The 20,220-nt window shown below is 44.7% G+C and overlaps 1 protein-coding gene across 1 annotated transcript in view; it reads left to right on the top strand.

Moving 5' to 3' along the window:
• Window positions 1-20,220, top strand: part of slc35f1 (solute carrier family 35 member F1) — a 103,617-nt gene that overhangs the window by 79,687 nt on the left and 3,710 nt on the right. Inside the window, exons 6-7 of the mRNA XM_076272943.1 lie at window positions 1,818-1,870; window positions 6,726-6,880. Of these exons, the coding sequence (XP_076129058.1) occupies window positions 1,818-1,870; window positions 6,726-6,880 (208 nt within the window). The remainder of the gene's footprint in view (window positions 1-1,817; window positions 1,871-6,725; window positions 6,881-20,220) is intronic.

Raw genomic sequence — 20,220 nt, 5'->3', positions numbered from 1 at the left:
AATGTGTGGCAGTCAGCGTCAGCATGTTGGTGGTATAACTTTCTCCACTCCCTTGAAAGCTTCTCACAACATGTCAGCAGTGAAATGCCACCCATACTAGCGACAGCTACTGGCTGGAGAAGCACTGAACTTCCCCCAAACAAAAATGTCCCCAGCCAAACTCTCCGAGGCCAACTGGACTGCTAGACTGTTGCTTCAGATCTTTATGGCTATATTTCCACCGCACTCAATCGTTTGCCAGGTTTTGTTCCTCAAAAGAGACTCTGGGCTTTGAATGCAGTCGTCGCCTCACCAGCTGGGTCCCGGGGATGGGTGCCATCCACACGGCCATCAACAGGTCCCCCTGGGACTGAGCCACTCACCAGCAGCACGCTCCGCTCTCCCACAAACGGCACTTCCACGTTAATTATACACTCATTTGGCTGTAGTCAGGGTCTTCTGGGCGGTCTCATGTGTGCTCGTGTCCAGCAAGCGCTGTGGATGATTTCTGTGTTTGCGTGCCAAGTAGCTCCTTATGGGGTCCATGCATTTTTTATTGTTGTTCGGATCAGAGCAGTATAGAATGCCTTCAGCAGCCATTTGGGACTGACAGACTTGTTTGTGGCCTCTATCTATCTATCTATCTATCTATCTTTTTGAGTTATCAGAGATGGAGGTCCCTTAAGGGGGTAAACACACACACACACACATTAGCATAAACACATTCTTTCCACACACCAACACTTGCTCAGGCCCACATTTCATACTCATACAGTACTGTGCAAATGTTTTAGGCACTTTAGCTGATTGCCATTACTCTAACAGCCATTAGTGTGTCAATATTAAATATACAGTATTTAGATTTTCAGGCACTTTATGAAGAGACATAATATGTGTTTAAAGGAAGAAAGTAACAAGGCATCAGACTACTTGTAGATAAAAAAAAATACAGGGAATTGGCTGAGAATTGACAGGAACCATTTGTATTTTTTAAATCATCCTCACATTTTTTAACAAGTGCCTAACATTTATGCACAGTACTTATACATGTACATGTAAACATACAGTACACCTTACAAATACACTCAGGAACACACACACACACACACACACACACATACACAGACACAGACACACACACACGCTCACACACACACACACACACACACATACACAGACACACACACACGCTCACACACACACACACACACACACACACACATACACAGACACAGACACACACACATGCTCACATACACTTTTGCTCCTGTAGGCAGAGACAAATGTTCGGAGCATGTGGAGTGCGCCTCGCGCCACTGCTTCTTCCTGATGCAGCAGCATACAGATGTGGCCGTAACCTAGGTAACATGTCACCGTGACGACAACGGTATAACTCCTCCCTGTCTTGCACGTGAAGCATACACACACACAGGCAGCTGTGCTTGCTGTGTAGCTGTTGTTCTCCAGGAAAGCGAGAGGCCTCCCCAAGAAACTGATGATCCTGTCACAGCAAGAGCGTTCCGCCGGCGGAGGTCGAGCGATCGTCAGCACTTCCGCCCTGACAGCAGAGATTTGTCTTTGCGCGTCTCTCTCCGGTGATTCCGCGGTGGCCTGCCGAAACCGGAGATGCTTTCCTTTTTGGGTTGTTTTTTTCCCCCTTTGTTTTCTTAATGTGATTTTACTCCAATGCCCTCCTTCCTACACCTTTTGTCCATTTCTCTCCTTGATTTCTCTGCCTCTCTCTGTTGTGCTCCTCTTCACCCCCGCATAACCGACTGTTCTGACTGTCTTTCTCTCCCTCTCTCTCCCTCTATCCCTCTCTCTCCTTCTCTCTTTAGGGCCATTATGGAGCACAAGCAGCTCCTGAGGGTGCAGTGGGACTGGCAGATAGGTGAGTGACAGTGCACATCAGTTTTACACTCCTCCATTCATCCCTTCTGTTCATCCCTACTTCACTCCTCCATTCATCCCTTCTGTTCATCCCTACTTCCCACTTCATTCCTCCATTCATCCCTTCTGTTCATCCCTACTTCCCACTTCACTCCTCCATTCATCCCTTCTGTTCATCCCTACTTCCCACTTTACACTCCTCCATTCATCCCTTCTGTTCATCCCTACTTCCCACTTCACTCCTCCATTCATCCCTTCTATTCACTCCTCCATTCATCCCTTCTGTTCATCCCTACTTCCCACTTCACTCCTCCATTCATCCCTTCTGTTCATCCCTACTTCCCACTTCACTCCTCCATTCATCCCTTCTGTTCATCCCTACTTCCCACTTCACTCCTCCATTCATCCCTTCTGTTCATCCCAGTGGACATCAGTTTTACACTCCTCCATTCATCCCTTCTGTTCATCCCTACTTCCCACTTCACTCCTCCATTCATCCCTTCTGTTCATCCCTACTTCCCACTTCACTCCTCCATTCATCCCTTCTGTTCATCCCTACTTCACTCCTCCATTCATCCCTTCTGTTCATCCCTACTTCCCACTTCACTCCTCCATTCATCCCTTCTGTTCATCCCTACTTCCCACTTTACACTCCTCCATTCATCCCTTCTGTTCATCCCTACTTCCCACTTCACTCCTCCATTCATCCCTTCTGTTCATCCCTACTTCCCACTTCACTCCTCCATTCATCCCTTCTGTTCATCCCAGTGGACATCAGTTTTACACTCCTCCATTCATCCCTTCTGTTCATCCCTATATCCCACTTCACTCCTCCATTCATCCCTTCTGTTCATCCCTACTTCCCACTTCACTCCTCCATTCATCCCTTCTGTTCATCCCTACTTCCCACTTCACTCCTCCATTCATCCCTTCTGTTCATCCCTACTTCCCACTTTACACTCCTCCATTCATCCCTTCTGTTCATCCCTACTTCCCACTTCACTCCTCTCCCCCAACTCAACTGATGTAAGCGTGAGCAGACCCCATGCAGGATGTATGGACGTTTTGGCCCATTTGGGGCAACTGCAAATGACGAATAATTGCATCAAATGAACAAATGGACTGGGCATTTTTCTCAGATATATATTATCCAGAATGCAGTTAGGTGCATCACCATCCAGGTGGGTAGGGAGAGGCAATTTTTGGCCATTCAGCCGATGACTCACCAATCTCTCCATTGTCAGAAGCTGTCCATCGCTCATTTGATGTTTTAGATGTCAAGACTTGTTATGTTTTTTGGCCAAGCATTGCCTCTCCAAATGAAGGCTTTCTCAAGAACATGATGAATTTTTCACTCAGATCTGTCTCACTTCAAAAGCACTTCAGTGAAAAGAATTGATTTTGATGTTACTGTAGCCTACGAAGGCATTCAATGCCAATTTGAAATATTAAAGGATAATTCCGGTGTGATTTTGACCTAAAGTGTCTTTAAACATGATACCGAGTGTGAACGTATGTCTCATAGCTCACCTCAGCTTGTCCCCTGCACTCAGAAATCTGGCGCTAGTTAGCCAATGCTACCAACAGTGTTTTGTTGTGGTGCCTCGGGCATCGACCTAGCCATGCAAATAAATCACTGTTTTATACCATTTACGAGGCTCAAAGTAGCTCCATACTTCATTGGTAGACTTCCGAGGGCCTTGCCATTTAAAACGAGACATGGAGAACTTTGAAAAAGCACTGGTAGTTTATTTACAAGACGATTTATACAGACAGTACCTTAAGGAATTTTACCGTTCGACGCCATCTTGAATTTAGTCACGATAAGTCGAGCGACGAGTACGAATGAACAGGTATGATAAGGGGTCAGATTCCAAAAATAATTCCGTGGAAATTAATGGATTCCAGTTGTTGCTACTGGAAGCAATTGAATCCATGCATTTCCACTGAATTATTTTTCAGGGAGGGAGAGGGAGAGAGAGAAGGAAAGAGAGAGGGAGAGAGGCAGGGAGAGAGAGAGAAAAGGAGAGACTGACTTTCCTAGGTTCCTTTATTGACAGTCAAAAAGGAAACCAGGTAACATTAAAACCAACCCATAATAAGTAAGTAAGGAAGGAAGGAGAGTGAGAGGAAGAGGGAGAGAAAAGGAGAGAGGGAAGGAGAGAGGGAGAGAGATAGAAGCAAAGAAAGCATGACGAATGAGAAGGAAGAACAGTAGAATACAGGGCAATACAGCAGAGCAGATAGGTACCAGTCATTTACTGAATCTCATGGTGCCAGAATCATGCTGAGCTGTAAACATGATCACACACACAAACACACACAACACACACACACACACACACACACACACACACACACACACTCTAACTCTAGGGCCTTTTGGAAATCTAAAAAGAAAAAAAAAACCCATAAACGACATCTTCTAAAGGGCAAGACTGTTTCGACCAAACGCTGCATCCATGTCTCTCCGGTGGGGCGTGTGGTGTGGTCCGTCCTGGGGGCGGTGACAGCATGCGCCTCACTTCCCCCGGGGCTCCCCCATGTCTACTGGTGGCCGCAGGGCCTTTAGTCATTAGCAGGCTTGGCCACTGCCAGGATCATGGCAGCTCATCTCTGCTCAGCTCATACCAAAAGCATGCCTGCCTCTCTCCCCCCTCAGCCATTTGTGAGCTGGCCTAGAAAAGTAATGAGGGTCTGCTCATGTAACATTTATGGGAGGAGAGGGCTCAAGGACCCTCTCACACACCCTGAGTGTACATTTTGTATGTGTATGACGTGTGTGTGTGGTGTGTATGTACGTGTGTGTTTGTGTGTTTGTGGTGTGTATGTGTGTGTGTGGGGGGAGAGGGAGAGAAGAGGAAGAGGAGGAGACATAACATGAGAAGGACATGGGAAGAGGAGTGACAAGTTAAGGCACAGGCAGGAAAGAGAGAGAGAGAGATGAGGGAAATAGAGAGAGAGATGAGACAGAGAGAGATAGGGAAGGAGAGAAAGAAGCTGTGTGTGTGTGTGTGTGTGTGTGTGTGTGTGGATGTTTGTCTGTGTGTGTGTTTGTGTGTGTGTGTGTGTGTGTGTACATGTGCACACATTATTTTTCAGCGTTTATTTGCTGGCCTGCCTGCTACACCACTCCTCACTTGACCCTCATGGTTTGTTTACATGCAGCCATCTCATACTGTCCAAGTCCAAGCCTTCAGACTTTAACTTTGAGTAGTCATAGCAACCAGCCAAACACAGTCTATGCTATGTGTTTGCTCTGAATTATTTTAATCTCAGATGTTCTTATTTAGGTTGTGTAAGTTAGGTCTTACACATAAGACTTCACTGCTATGCACTTTAGTTTGCAGTTTTGGTCAAAGCAGTTTGTGCAATAATGATAAATAAAATGTATGTTCTTGTATGTTTGAACATTATAATACAGTAACTTATTTCAGTTCTCAAAGTTTACAATAGCAGTAGCAATAAAAAAATATTTCTACAATTTTTGTAAACACAGTGTTATAATTTTATGCATACATCAGGCTAAGTGAAAATGTAATTCTAGGCTAGACAAAAGCCAATCTGAATGCTTTCCCTGAACCTGTTGATGATTGGTTGCTATTTTAGAATGATGATATCTTTAAAATGGCCTTGTGCTGAAATAGTAATCTATCAGATGGAACATAACAGGGTTGCATTGAAATTGAATTGTTCCATCAGTCGTGGAAATGATGTTCCAAAATGACAGCCCTTGCTAAGATAAGCGGCGTCAGTGCCTCGCTTGGAAACAAACGACAGTTATTCGTCCTGCTGCGATTCCCATTGGGGGCTGTCTGTGTCTGAGTCTAGCAGCAGAAGCAACAGCCTTCCCTTCCTGTGCAGATTTCAGTTCAACTGAAACCGAACAGGAATGAGAGGGCCAGTTAATGACAGGCTCCCCACTCGGTAGCATTACCGCCACTGGGTGAAAACAAAAATGATCAGGCGACACCGCTCATACTCACCCCCACCTGTCCGTCCGAATTGACATGATTGGTTGCTCATAGTCTCCCATTATTCCCTCTGCTTGCGCACATGGAGATGACAGCCCAATACCCGTCCTGATATTACAGATATCATTTGACCTTTTATATCCTTCAGTGAAAATGAAAAAAGATGATTAGTTTATCTGTCAGTCTGTTTGTCTCTCAGCGGGTGAATTACTAATCCAGCAATGTCACGTCCTAATTAAGTTCGTCTGTTTAGCCAAAGACAACTTCATTACAACGAGAGCATTTTAACACCATTTACTTTTAATTGTTCCCTCATCCAAATCATAGTCGAAATTATAAGTCAGGGGGAATGATAAGGTATTAGTGTCAATTATGTGAAATTATGATGATATGATGTCTTAGTACACTGAAAAGTGCCTTTTGTGGACTTTCTCAAGGCCACCTGAGGTGAGAGTTTTGTTTTGAAATGAGAAACTGTGGGAGAGAAGCCATCTGTGAAAATACCTGACCAGTGGCGTGCTGATGGTCAATATCCTAAAGTGGCCATAAATGGAGGCAGAATGCAGGTCTTGCTTTTGCTCTGTCTGTCTCTATGGCTGCCGTGATCGTGTGTGTGTGCGTGTGTGTGTGTGTGTGTGTGTCGGGGCTGAAGTGACAGCTGCCGTCTGGCAATCTGACCTTTTGGGTTTTGCAGACAGCGTCCTCGAATGATTGTGATGATGCTGACGCAAACAAACAGATGCAACAGAGTTATTTTGGATTTCTTGGAAAATCAAAAATGTCTATTGGGCTTTGCCCCTGTCTCTGTAGAAATGGTTCTCTCATTAATCTACTGCTCTTACCGTCTCCCCCCCCCCTCTCTCTCCTTCTCTTCTGCCACAGGTCTGCTGTATATTGGCTTCAGTGCCTGCATGTTTGGCCTGTATAGCTTCATGCCGGTGGTCATCAAGAGGACCAGTGCCACTGCAGTCAACCTCTCCCTGCTCACTGCCGACCTCTACAGCCTCTTCTGCGGCCTATTCCTCTTTCAGTACAAGGTTGGTCCAGATCCCGTGTTGCTCTTGCCTGCTGGACTGGGCAGCCGTGGCCTACTGGTTAGCGCTTCGGACTTGTAACCGGAGGGGTGCCGGTTCGAACTCCGACCAGTTAGGAACGGCTGAAGTGCCCTTGAGCAAGGCACCTAACCCCTCACTGCTCCCCGAGCGCCGCTGTAGCAGCTCCTGCAGTATCACCACAGTCTGCGATGTGCAGTGCTGTTTGATTGCCTCTCTAATCTTCACCCTCTCTGTGTTGTGCCTCCACATGTACTTCTGTGCATGTAGCAGATGCTCCTATCCAGCTAGTCTTGCACAGGTGCTCTTTGCCAGCGTTGTCTTCTCCAGGCACTTAACCCCTGACCCTGGTGTTGTTAGCACCTGGCTAGAACACCTGAGCACCTGAGGAACACACAATTTGTTTCCTTCATTTTCTCTACGGCACCGTGTGGTGCAGTCTGTACAGAGTCCAGTTAACGTTGTGGCACTACATGGGGCAGTCGTGGCCTACTGATTAGAGCTTCGGGCTTGGTACCGAAGGATTTGGTACCGAAGGGCTTGGTTGCCGGTTCGATCCCTGACCAGTAGGAGCGGCTAAAGTGCCCTTGAGCAAGGCACCTAACCCCTCACTGCTCCCCGAGCGCCGCTGTAGCAAGGCAGCTCACTGCTCCGGGTTAGTGTGTGCTTCCCCTCACTGTGTGTTCACTGTGTGCTCTGTGTGTTCACTAATTCACGGATGGGATAAATGCAGAGACCAAATTCCTTGTATACGCAAGTAAACTTGGCCTAGAAACCTAATTTTTTACATGTTGTAACATACATGTAGCTAGTCGTGCTGTGCTGGGTTGCTGTGTGTAATTACACTGTGTGTAATAGACTGTGTGCTATACATTGAGTCTCCTTTGTTTGCTTTATGGGTTGCTTGTCCCTTCCTTTTCTCCTCCAGTTGGTGCATTATTTCTGGGGTTGGAGGCTATTCTGTCTTGGGTAATGGTGCTCGCATCGATTTGTCTTTTTGGGGGTGTTGCAGTGAAACCAATCCTGAGTACCAGCTGGATGAGTGCTAGTCTTTCAGTGGACACAGGGGAAATGAAGAGGAGGAACTGGCACTCTCTCTTTCTCTCCCTGTATGCGTGTGTGTGTGTGTGTGTGTGTCAGCAAGGCAGAGAGATAATGAGTGCATGAGTGTGAGACTGAAAGAACTGAAGAATACATACAAGAAAAGAAAACAAACAGGGTAGATGAACAGAGAGAGAGAAAAAGAAAGAGAGAGAGAGAGAAAGAGAAGGCAGTAAGTGTGTTGGCAGTGTGCCAGTGGCGTCACCGAGGGACACAGAGGACTCAGATTCACCTGGGGATTTATGAAGCTCCCTTTCCATAGGTGGTGCAGGAGAAATATAAGAAGCCTGTGTGTGTGTGTGTGTGTGTGTGAGAGAGAGAGAGAGAGAGAGAGAGAGAGAGTGTGTGTGTGTGTGTGTATGTGTCAGAGAGTGTGTGTGTGTGTGTGAGGGGGGGGGGGCAGTGGACCCACAATGGGAGCGTTCATCCCCGCAATGCCCCTCGTCATCGTCAGCGGCATTCTGGCAACTTCCAAACACAGCTATTAGTCATGCCACTCGACAAACACAGCATTTTAAACCTGTTTTTCTGCCGTGCAATTCCAGTAACATAGATTACAGACAGGCCAAAAACAGGATGGAGAGAGAGAGAGAGAGACATTTAGAAAAAAATAAAAACTAGTAAGAGAAATGGAGAAGAGAGAGAGAGATAGAGGACGGCAAATGAATGGAAAGGGAATAAAGAGAAGGGAGATACATAATGGAATATATGAAAAGAGGATGAGAGAGAGGAAGAGAGAAAGGCAGAGGGAGGGGAGAGGGAAGGAGAAATTAAAAGGACTGCTGAGTGCATGTCAATTCGTTCCAGCCAGACATCCTCCAGACATCGTCCTCCTTGCTCCATCGTCCTCCTTGCTCTCCCCTGCTCCTAAGGGTGGCAGCAGTGGTGGCAGCGGGCGGCGGTGTTGTTTTGCAGGGACTAGGGGCAGACAGATTTATCTCATCCATCCCACCCCATAAATGATCCCGGACGAGCCCCCTTTGTCCCAGTCAAATGAAAACAATGAGTGATTTCCACAGTAAGTGAATTACGGCTTATCTTAAAAGCGTTGATGGTGGCTTTCAGTCTGAATCACGACCACCCCGCCACCACTCTCTCACTCTCTCTCTCTGCACTCAGGGCTGTGAGCTCAGATCTGCGGCGGGCGTAGACATCAGACATCAGCCCAGACTCGAGATGTGTCAAACCTCAGAGCCTCTGAGAAAAGTCCCCAGTGTTGTTCAGTCACAGTGGTTGATCGGGACACGGGTTTAGAGTTATAGTTTTGTTGAAAAAAAGGTCTAGAATTGAAGAGAACATCCATAATTGGGGTATGTATTACAATAGTTCTAGAGAGTTCTAGTTCAGAGGGAAAAGAAAAAAGGGATATCATTCTATGTAATTGAATGCAAGGGATTGATTTTCAATTTGGCTGATGTCGTTGCTTGGATGTGTCTTGCATGTGGCATGTGCTGATTTTTGAACAGGTGTATATAATCATACATTAACATGAGCTACTACAGTATGTATGTAGACAACCATCCACTTAGAAGCCTGTAAGCCTTTTGTGTGATGGCAGTCAGTCATTGTAGATCATTCCAGTTGTATTAAGGCTCCCACGGGAGACATCTCTGCACACACACAATACCTCGGAGGAGTTGCAGTGAACGGACAGCCAGAGTAGCGACTCCACTGGGCTATTGGAATTCAGAGAGGATTGCTTTCCCCTGCTCCCATGAGCCGATTGTCTGAGACCATCTATAATAACCAATTCAATTTTCTCTGCATTTACCGGCATGGGCTATCGTTAGCTCCCAAAGCAGCAAAGCCTTAAGATAGCAGGAAAAATCGACATGAGAAAAACTCTGCTGACCTTCAGTGTACTTCTCTGTTGCCAATAGTAAACAATAGGATTAAAACCTGTAGTGTGCTTTTTGATGAGGGGGTAAAATGAGAAGATGCCAGAGAAAGATTGAAGAGATAGACATACTATTTCCTCATTTCCAGACTATGCCTCATGCAAGGTAGATGAACCAGCAGAGGTTAAAAAAGCTCAGACTGAGAGCATTAATATTTATTGTCAGATAATGAAGGGGGGCTGTTTCATGTAACACTTATGATAAGGGAGAAAGCATATTCAGAACAGCACCTTAAAAACCAGATCTGTCTGGCCACTATTGTTTGATCTGCGGCGCCATTTAAACAAGCCTTGCATCTTGTTTCTTGCCTCGTACCTTAATTGGTTTTGACCTCCTGAGGGAGACTTCGCCTTTGCTGGCATCTAGAAGCTCATTAATATTCATAGAGTGCCGAACGACAGGAACCAGTCTGAGGCCTCCAATTAGCCCTGTGTATCGATCATGTTTTATGAATAAATGCGCTGCGTATTAACGGCTGAGGCTGCAGTGGACTGGAGGTGCCATTGACCACATAGATGGATAAAATAGAGTGAAAATCGAAGACGAGAGCGAATAAAGGGTCATTCTTTCATATGACACTAACTTTCCATGCATGTTTGGTGCTGCTTAGTGAGGTTTGGGAGTGCTGCGGAGTTAACTTGCCATGCATGTTTGGTGCTGCTTAGTGAGGTTTGGCAGTGCTGCGGAGTTAACTTGCCATGCATGTTTGGTGCTGCTAGTGAGGTTTGGGAGTGCTGCGGAGTATATCGAGGGCTAAGCTCTTGCCTGGTGTTGTTTTTAGCTGATCTCTGTCGACACGGTGCAACTGCAAACACCCCAACTCATTAGGTGGTATCACCTCTGCATGGTATATGTGCCTGAGCACTGCTACAAATCGTTTTGTTTCTCCCTCTGCCGTCGAGAGACATTTGTCCTTGTCTGAATAGTGGCGGTTCTTGTCTAACGCAGATGCATTGGGCACAAGGCTCCGTGGCCTTGGGATAGCATCACAGACAGTCTCAGCATTTCACCACTGCTCGCGATGCTTTCTTATTGTGCTTCTGGTGCGCAGTTTTGGTGCTCTCCGCTTTCACTCCCAGTCTCCTGGGTTTAATTGGCTCGATCGAAGCATTCTCAGTCTGAGCAGCTGGGTGTAATGCATGAAAGGGTAATAATCCTGCCTTCTCTGTGTCAGGAATACTCTCATTTACACAGCACATGTTTCACCAGGTATCCGTGAGAGGGATCGACCCACTCCTCGTTTGTTGGTTTTATAGAGCATCTTATAGGGAATGGGAGGAAATGTATGGTTCTCCTTGCAGTATGTCTGGCACATATGGACTACATGTCTCATTAGTATGTCAAGAGACCACCTCTTTCTCTTCAGGCTTAAGTTGTTTCTTTATTTTTGTCCATGTGTCTACCGTACTTTTTGTTTATTTCTTTTAATTCCGTTTTTCAATCGTCATATTTCCATTGTCTTTCTTTCTTTTTTCTTCCTTCCTTCATTCCTTCTTTCTTTTTTCTTTCCTTTTTTCTTTCTGCCTCCATCTCCTGTACTCCTGAGGCGTGTGTACAGGCAAAAAAGCGTCAGAGCCTCTTTTTTAGTCACTCTTGATCACACATCCGCTCGCTAATAAGCTCCGCTCGCTCGGCGACCTCACCCCCAGCACACCACAGACACTAAACTTAATCCCACTTTATTGCTTTCGTAAGGCGTCGAGGAGAGCAGAGCCAGACAGTCTGAGGTACAGACGGGAGACGGCTCAAAAAAAACCTGCTCACATAAATAGTGATGAAAGTGAGGCTCTGCGGATGGATTAGGGGATCTGTAAATGTTTGGTATGAATTCATACCAAGCAAGTAGATTGGTGAAATGATTTACAGATAGACTGATGGCCTGGGTGATAGGCAAATTGAGAGGTGATTGGTACGATACTTACTTGGTACCTGTTGTGCAGTTAAGTTGATTCAAATTATACCATTTCTGTCATTTTGAAATTGGACAAGCATTTCCTGACATGCTCAGATGCAGAAGTGAATGTTTTTTTTAGTTTCTCTTTTCAAAGAGCATACATCTAAAGATAATGAGAAAGGGAGAGTCATTATAGATAAAAGCTTTATTGTGGTGTTCAGCAAAGCCCTCTGGGTTAGCGACATACCACAGAAAATAACACAAAGTTGCTAGGTTACGGGGACGCTGGCGAGACACGCCGCTCCGTCTGGCATCATGTTTTTGTTTGTTTTTATGTAATGTTCGTAATTTTATGTAATGTCATGTTTATTTTTTGTATTGGTTTGTCTAGTTAAATGTTTACCCTATTTATTTATGCTATTTTTGATAGTTTTCGTGTTATTCTTAGTCCTTTTTACTCCTAAGTCAGCTGATGTCGTTGAGATTTGTCCATTGGGAGCTTGCTATGGCTAGCTTTTGCCCTAGCTGGGCATCGGACATCCTTCCATCTATCCGTGAGCGGTGCAGCACTTCACTGTCTGGTCGAGGGGATCTCTCGGGACAGCTGGACCTAGGCTACTCTGCGAAAGATCTGCCGTGGCCGCCGAGCTGTTGCTGACCTGCGAGCTGCCATGCCAACTGCAGACTAACTGGGCCTCTGACATCCTTCCATCCATCCGTGAACAGTGCACTTCACTGTCTGGTTGAGTGGATCTCTCGGGACAGCCGGACCTAGGCTCTACTCTGCGAAAGATCTACCGTGCCCGCCGAGCTGTTGCTGACCTGCGAGCTGCCTTGCCAACTGCAAACTAACGTTAACGGTGAAGAGCTGCATTCTCACGGAGCAACAAAGTCGCTGTTAAGTCCACCGAATTGCGGATCTACACGATCGCTCAGTACTTTGGACTGTGCTTCCATCATCTCCAGACTGCAGTCTAGCAGGCCTAGCTTCTAACGTTAACGTTATCTCCAGACTGCCAGTGAATTCACCGGGTTGGTCAGTTGCTAAAGAACTTTGTTGGCATTGCATCGGTTGTAAAGACACAGCTCTGTGCGCAGTTTTCACGGATCATCATTGCCCTTGGACATTTTCAGCTGGTTTGGAAATTGGACTAATTTTAACATCACTTTTTCCCCTTTTAAAATATATTTTATTTTTTTTATTTGTTTATTTCTTTTGTTGTCTGTCTTGTATGTCTTGTGTCACGGGTACGCTGGCGACTACGCCGCTCTGTCCGGCATTTTTTGTATTTGTTATTTTTTAAATGTATTTGTCTTGTCTTGATGTCATGGGTACGCTGGCGACTACACCGCTCCATCCGGCATCTTTTGTCTTGTTGTTTTGTGTCTTGTTTGTGGAGCGCTTTGGATTGCACTATGTGCATGTTAAATGCGCTTTAAAAATAAATCTGACTTGACTTGACTTGACAAAAGCAGCAAGTGGACAGAAGAGGTCCCTTTGCCACGGTGAGTTTGGAGGACACCTTCAACAGGCAGCCATCTTTCATCATATTTTGAAAATTATTTTTGAACAGTTCCCACAACCTTGGGATGAGTTTGGAGGGCTGCGGCGTAATACTCTTGGTAATTTAAAGTAAATGTGAAGGTGCTCTTTGGTAGAAAAAATATATGTATAAGTATGGATAGTCCAAGGCACTCTTCAAAAAAAGGTTAAAAAAGCTTTAATAGGTAGGCTTAATCATCATGCTAAAATTGCCACAAAGTTGTGCCAAAGTTGTGCCAAAGTTCCCACAACCTGCCTCCTGTGTCTCATAAATAAGGGCCGGTATGAATACCTCCTCTAGAGCTGGAAGGATATAAACCACCACATCCAATAACATTAGGCATTGGAATAATGTTGCTCACAGCACAAATGGTGTGATTCTGCTGGTGTGTGAAGCTCCAGTGCTACCCACATGGCTGTTGAACAGTGGAGCCTCACATGGTGGTTTTCTCTTGGGTTATGTACTATCAGAGCAGTGGGCCTGTTGCTCCCCCCTTGGCTTCAAATGGCCTCCATTCCATCCTAGTTTGCGGGGTACTGCAGCAGTTGATAAATGTAAATTAGTAAGATGACACAGTGTGGCTTAAGCAGAATATATTCCCCTCTGGTGATGACTATTGCCTTTCTCCTCTCATCTTCCCTGCCTGCATTGCCAGAGAAAGAGGAAGAGAGTGAAAGAGAGAGGGGGGAGTAGAAAGAGAGAAAGAGAGGGAAGTAGAGAGAAAGAGAGATACAGAGACAGGGGGAATGAGAGAAGGGAAGGGAGAGAGAAGGAAAGAGACTGACAATAAGGAAAGCAAATCTGGTCCGGTGACTCGTTACGCCACGTGTTAATAAGCGTCTTGACATCTGAGCCATCCAGTGGCGGACCGTGCGTTCAGTGGTTAGGCCTTCAATGATGACTATTTTTTGACAAAAATAATAATAGGGGGGCGTTACGGCGGAGATTTTTTTTTTTTACATTTCAGCGTTAAAATGTGTGCAATTTCCCAGCATTTCATGGTGGGGGAAATAGTTTTCTCTCTCTTACGCGAGTTTGTAGCACTAGAATCTTCGTTACACAAACAATTAATGCTCCGATTGCTTATTGGTTAACAGATCACCCTCAGCAGCAAAGTAGGCTGCTAGGCTATTTATTTACCACCCATATTCACAAGTACATTATAAACTGCTGTCTGCTGCTGCCAGTAAAGACGTGCAATTTAATCCATGTCATATTGAAAGTGAACACCAAGTGTACTCAAGTATGGGTTTGTGCAGACTACTTTAAAATATTTAGGCTATCGGTTGCCCAATTTATGTTCATGATGACTCGCACGCACATATAGCACTGCAACCGGTCTACAATGATGTGTCAAAACCATTAAGTAGTTTAATCTGACATCAGCAAACTTGCTTCAGACTGTGGCTCTCCTATTTGTAGATCTAACGTTAACGTTACAGTGCAACTGCTAGGTACCACTGCTCTGATTACTCACGTGAAAGTCGTGAAACTACAGTAGGCTAGTTTCGCGGTAGGCCTACACTATGAGAAAATGTCTCAACAGAAAATTATATTAAAAAAAAATGTCACAGCACACCACCATGCTATTAATAAACATAAAAGTCACCAGATGTATTGCCGTATATCTATGTGTATTGCCCTATGCTGCTACTGCTTGTTGGCTATTTTAGAATGTCTGATAGCCTGGTCTGATGGTCTGATTTCACCAATAATTTCCACAAAACTGAGAGAGATAAAAAGTCAGACTAAACTAGCAGGGCAGGGAACCAAAGACAAATGACAGTTTTCACATAGATGTCGATCCAGACATCTTCACCAAAGCCACCAACTCCTCAAGCTAGCATACAGTAGAGTAACCAAGCAGACACTGCAGCCTGCAAGCAGCACAAAAACAGTTTTTATATAGAAAAGGGCCAGATAACAAGCATCTATAGTACTACAAGTCTATGTTATCAAATAAACATGAAACAAAACTAACCAATTCCTGCATAGGTTACCAGCTACAGAGCTAGCTGACGTTATGTGCATCTTGCTAACATGTAGTCCAGCTGACACTGTAACGTTACATTAGCCTATATTATTTTGCTTAATGAAGGCGTATCAATATATATTTTTTAAACAAAAACGGTCAATTTACTGTTCATAACTATAACCAGTCATGTCAGTGTGACATGTACTTTTCCAGTGAAATTTGTCTGTCTGACTGACAGAAGTTGCTCACGAAGTTCATCACGTAAAACAGACAGCGTCAAAATTCGTGATGAACGGTTCCGGGTATAGAGTGGTGAAGTCCCGCCCCTTCTACTTCCGGTCAATGGGACCTTTCTTTCAAAAAATTATGAACGGGAGTTAATGGAGAGATAACAATTATTTTTTGGTCCAGTTTGAATTGTGCCACAAATTTCACATATGATGTGTGTGAATTTAAAAGATCATTTTTCACGTCAAGAAAGGACTGTTGTTCGATAGACTTCAAAAGTTATGTTGGTTTTGTGCGAATCCACTCAGTGGAGTACATCTCTCGTCTCGAACGATGTACGTCACCAACGTAATGAAACGATAAGAGCTGTTATGCTAGTTAACGGTTGCATCTTGCTGCCTGCTATGTCACTTAACAGAATGTAATGTACAGTCTATGGACGAATACAACTTACCTGATGTGTTTAATCCTCTGACTCATGGTATTTTCTTCGGCAAGGACAGCCCAATTAAGACCTGTTGCTGGTATGCTTGTACAATCTAGTGTGGCTGTGAATGAGCTAACGTCACTAGCGCGACTGATGGGTTTGTAGTCGTTGGAATTACGATCTTTCACAATGTTGTAATTCAATAGTTACGAAACAAACTGCAAATGTCTTTACATGAAAAATTGTCTTTAAAATTGACAAACATCATATGGGTAATTCAAGGCACAAGTCAACCGGGACCAGAAAATAATTTCTTTTTCGCCATAGACTGCCGTTCAATTTTTTTTTAAGATAGGTCCCATGGAGGCAAACGGAAGGGGCGGGACTTCACCACTCTATTCTTTTGGAACATTGCAGGCCCAGCTGCAGTCAGACCTGCCTACCTCGCCATAACAGGTCGATTTGATTGGCTAATCAGTCAGATGTAGCCATCAATCAAGCCGAATCCAAACATATGATTTCTAATGGTTGCTTAGGTACCGAAAACGCAGTGATTCCTTGTGAAGGCCTGATGCGGGACTTAACAAGAGAAGACGTGCGATTGGATAAAAATGTATCGCACCCCCTCACTATTTGTTCACACAATCTGCCAATCAAATCACATATCGGACAGCGGTGGGATATCCGTAGTCAAGAACGATCGGGGAAGGAGAAGCAGAAGCAAATAATAAATGCTAAAGTACAATGTTATTAAAGACACTATTATTTTTCATTCGTTTGAAAATAGTTAGGCCTTCAGAGAAGGCTTTGAAGGCCCTGACGGTCCGCCACTGGAGCCATCTGCCTAATTCAATCCCTGCCGTCTGTATTGATCGTGCTCCCGAGGGCATTTCCTTTTAGCCAGGGCTAAATTGAAACCCTGCAGGCAAGATGTGGCAACATGACGTGCCATGGCCACAGATAGAGCCTCTCGCCTGTTGTGTTGCTATCAATGGCTATTTCTTGACAATGGGACTTAATTGTGTGATTTCAGATGAGATGCTGTGGCCACCATAGTTTCCACCTGCCTCGTCTTTTAGTTTTTTGTACTGATTTTCACTTTGAGCTCCCTACATTTTTTAATAACAAGAATGGCAGCAATGGGCTTACAGAGACTGCTGTGTTATTGAGTATGTGCGTGACTGTTATTTTGATAGCTTGTTATTTTGAGTCACGCTCGGATTTCTGTGATGACCAGAATCCTGATGTGTGTATTTCAGGGGTAAATAGAAGGAGCCTGGCACATGCAGCAGACTCAGAGTGATGTTTTTGTAATTCGTAAAGTAGATTGGGTACACTGATGTCTGGGTACAGCTTGCATTGCGTCCATGTGATTGTATGAATTAATTCAAATAAAACCTTTGGCCAAACATGAATGTGGATTGTTCTTGTTCTATGAGGAGTTAAGTTTGAGTTTTACTTTTGAGTACTTCCACCTTCTTTCTACTCTCCTACTTTTCTGTTACTTTGTCTATTCCCACTACATGGCCTGGCCCTTCTGTGACCTCTCATAGGAGTTACTGGGAGAAGTTGTGTATGTTTTTTCGCCGTTGGTGATATTTCTTATCCTCACTCATTTCAAACATCACAGACACTTACACTCTGCCTCCTGGATAGAGAGAAGTGCTTATGGGCTGTGACCAAGTGCCCTAGGGCAAAAGCACACACACACACACACACACACACACACACACACACACACACACACACACACACAAACATACACGCACACACACACACAAACACACACACACACACAAACACACACACACACACACACACACACAAACACACACACACACACACACAAACATACACACACACACACACACACACACACACACACACACACACACACACAAACACACACACACACACACACATACACACACACACACAAACATACACACACACACACACAAACACACACAAACTCTCTTTTCTCTCTTATGGTTTGGTCTTTCTCCTAGATGCTTTTCCCTCTTTCTAACGTTTGTCACGTCGTTTCAAGGTTTCCTCTTGTTGTCTCTTCTCTTGGCGTGTTTCCTCACACTAGTCTCTCATTATCTACCTTCTCTCTCCTTCCCTATCTCTCTCTCCTTTCCTATCTCTCTCTCTCCTTCCCTATCTCTCTCTCTCTCCTGCCTGTGCTTTCATTCGTTTCTCCGCTCCCCTGTTATTTCTCCTCCTCCTCTTCTCTCTCTCTCTCTCTCTTTCTCACTCTGTCTTTCCTGCCTGTTTTCACTCGTCTCTCTACTTCCCTGTCATGTCTCCTCCTCCTCTTCTCCCTCTCTCTCTCCCTCCCTCTCTCTCCTCCCTCACTAGGGGGGCTCAGACTTGTGATGTGTGGTGGAGCGTGTAGCTCTGGCTACCTCTCTCCCTCTCACAAGACCAACAGTAGTGATGAGCTTCTCCATTTAGCTAGCCACTGTGGACAAGGCCGGGCGCTAACGCTCCACCTCACTGGGCGAACTCCACATTAATTGTATGATCCACAGAAGGGAACGATCTCCCCCTTGTATCACAGACAGAGGGACCAGACCCAAGGGCGTAGGTTTAGTCTCAGCTTTGGTATGGACATAAACTGGTTGTCCTTGGGATGTACACTTTATATAAGGCACGTTTGAATTAATGCGACTTAAATGAATACAACACAACAAAAATAATACGAACGAGTTTGCTAAAATATTGGTAGGGACAATTTTGTCATCCCAAAATATTGGTAGGGACATGATCATATGGTCCATATGCAAACCTACGTCCTGGACCAGAGCAGAGCAAAGGCCTTGCCTTCTCAGACAACCACACGTGGTGGAGGATCCAAGACGTTGTTCACCCTAATGTCGTGCCCAGTTTTTTTGTGCCTCTGCGTCAAGAGGAGGTCCCTCAACAGATGTATGTAGATCTATAGCAGTCCTTTGTGAGAGAGAGAAAAAGAGAAATGGGAGCAAGTCTGTGAACAGCTGTAAGGAAAGATGCTTTGACCCATTTCCCGCTCCAGGCGACACTTCTTTGGTCTTAAGGTCCTAAAGCCACACATGGTAATAGATAATGAAGTGTGGTGATGTGGCTTGCCACTTCTACATTTCGACAAGGAGCTAGTTTACACTTATTGCTATGTTGCTTGTAGTTTGTGGGGTTCATTTGGATTGTCTCATTCAGCGCAAATCCATTTGAAGACAAAATGATTCTATGACTCTTTTACTAAGCAATCTTATAACGTTCTCTTAATACACAAGTTTGACAGAATGTTTGTATTTTTTTTTTGCGAGCACTTTGGAGCAACTGAATACTTTGGAGCTGTGTGTCCTCAAGAAACCAGCTAAAAATACACGTAGGCCATGTTTATATTTTAGGCAAGAGAAAAAAGCGAAGCCTGTTTTTACCCCAAGACAGCCGCGTCGTAATTGTCGCAGCTCCCTGGAATCCTGGAGCTTTAAAGCGTGTTCCGAAGTCCTCATTGTTTCACACCTAGGGCATTATATAACAAAGATGAGTAAGATTTAAGCAAAACACCCACTCAGAAGTGACTTTCAAAGAGTTACGAACCATTCAAGTGGCGACTAAGTCATTAAATTTTAACACCTTATCTTGCTATTTCTTATCATAGCGCATATTAGCACCTGTGTTAAGAGTGCTTGTTATAACAAACTGGGAATCGAAACAGAAATATCCTATTCCCCCAACAACAAGGCAGGTTGAACAACCTTTCAATCCCCAAACATAATAGGTTGAGTTTTGAGCGTGAACATCTTCAGCCTTTGGGCTTATTCTGTACCTTTTGAACCATAATACAGTATATGTTAATATTAATTAATACATTCTGTATACATATAATGTATATGTATGAGTAGGGAAATTTGGTCTGCATTTATCCCAATTCGTGAATTAGTGAAACACACAGTGAACACACAGTGAGGTGAAGCACACACTAATCCCGGCTCAGTGAGCTGCCTGCTACAACAGCGGTGCTCGGGGAGCAGTGAGGGGTTGGTGCCTTGCTCAAGGGCACTTCAGCCGTTCCTACTGGTCGGGGTTCGAACCGGCAACCCTCTGGTTACAAGTCCGAAGCGCTAACCAGTAGGCCTAACTATGACTCACCCTTTCCTTTACATTAACTTTAAATGCATGTGGACAGTGTTAGTGATGGTTCTTGGATATGTATGAAGCATATGTGGAGCATAAGTAATTGGTATGCATAGCATCAAGGATATAATTT

Source organism: Alosa pseudoharengus, unplaced genomic scaffold (assembly GCF_046254945.1).
Source record: "Alosa pseudoharengus isolate Yale_2024_CS ecotype anadromous, Long Island Sound unplaced genomic scaffold, YU_APseudo_1.1 YU_APseudo_1.1_scf_7, whole genome shotgun sequence".
Taxonomy (NCBI): domain Eukaryota; kingdom Metazoa; phylum Chordata; class Actinopteri; order Clupeiformes; family Clupeidae; genus Alosa; species Alosa pseudoharengus.
The sequence above is the reverse complement of the archived record's forward strand: the minus strand, read 5'-3'. Positions and strand labels throughout refer to the sequence as shown.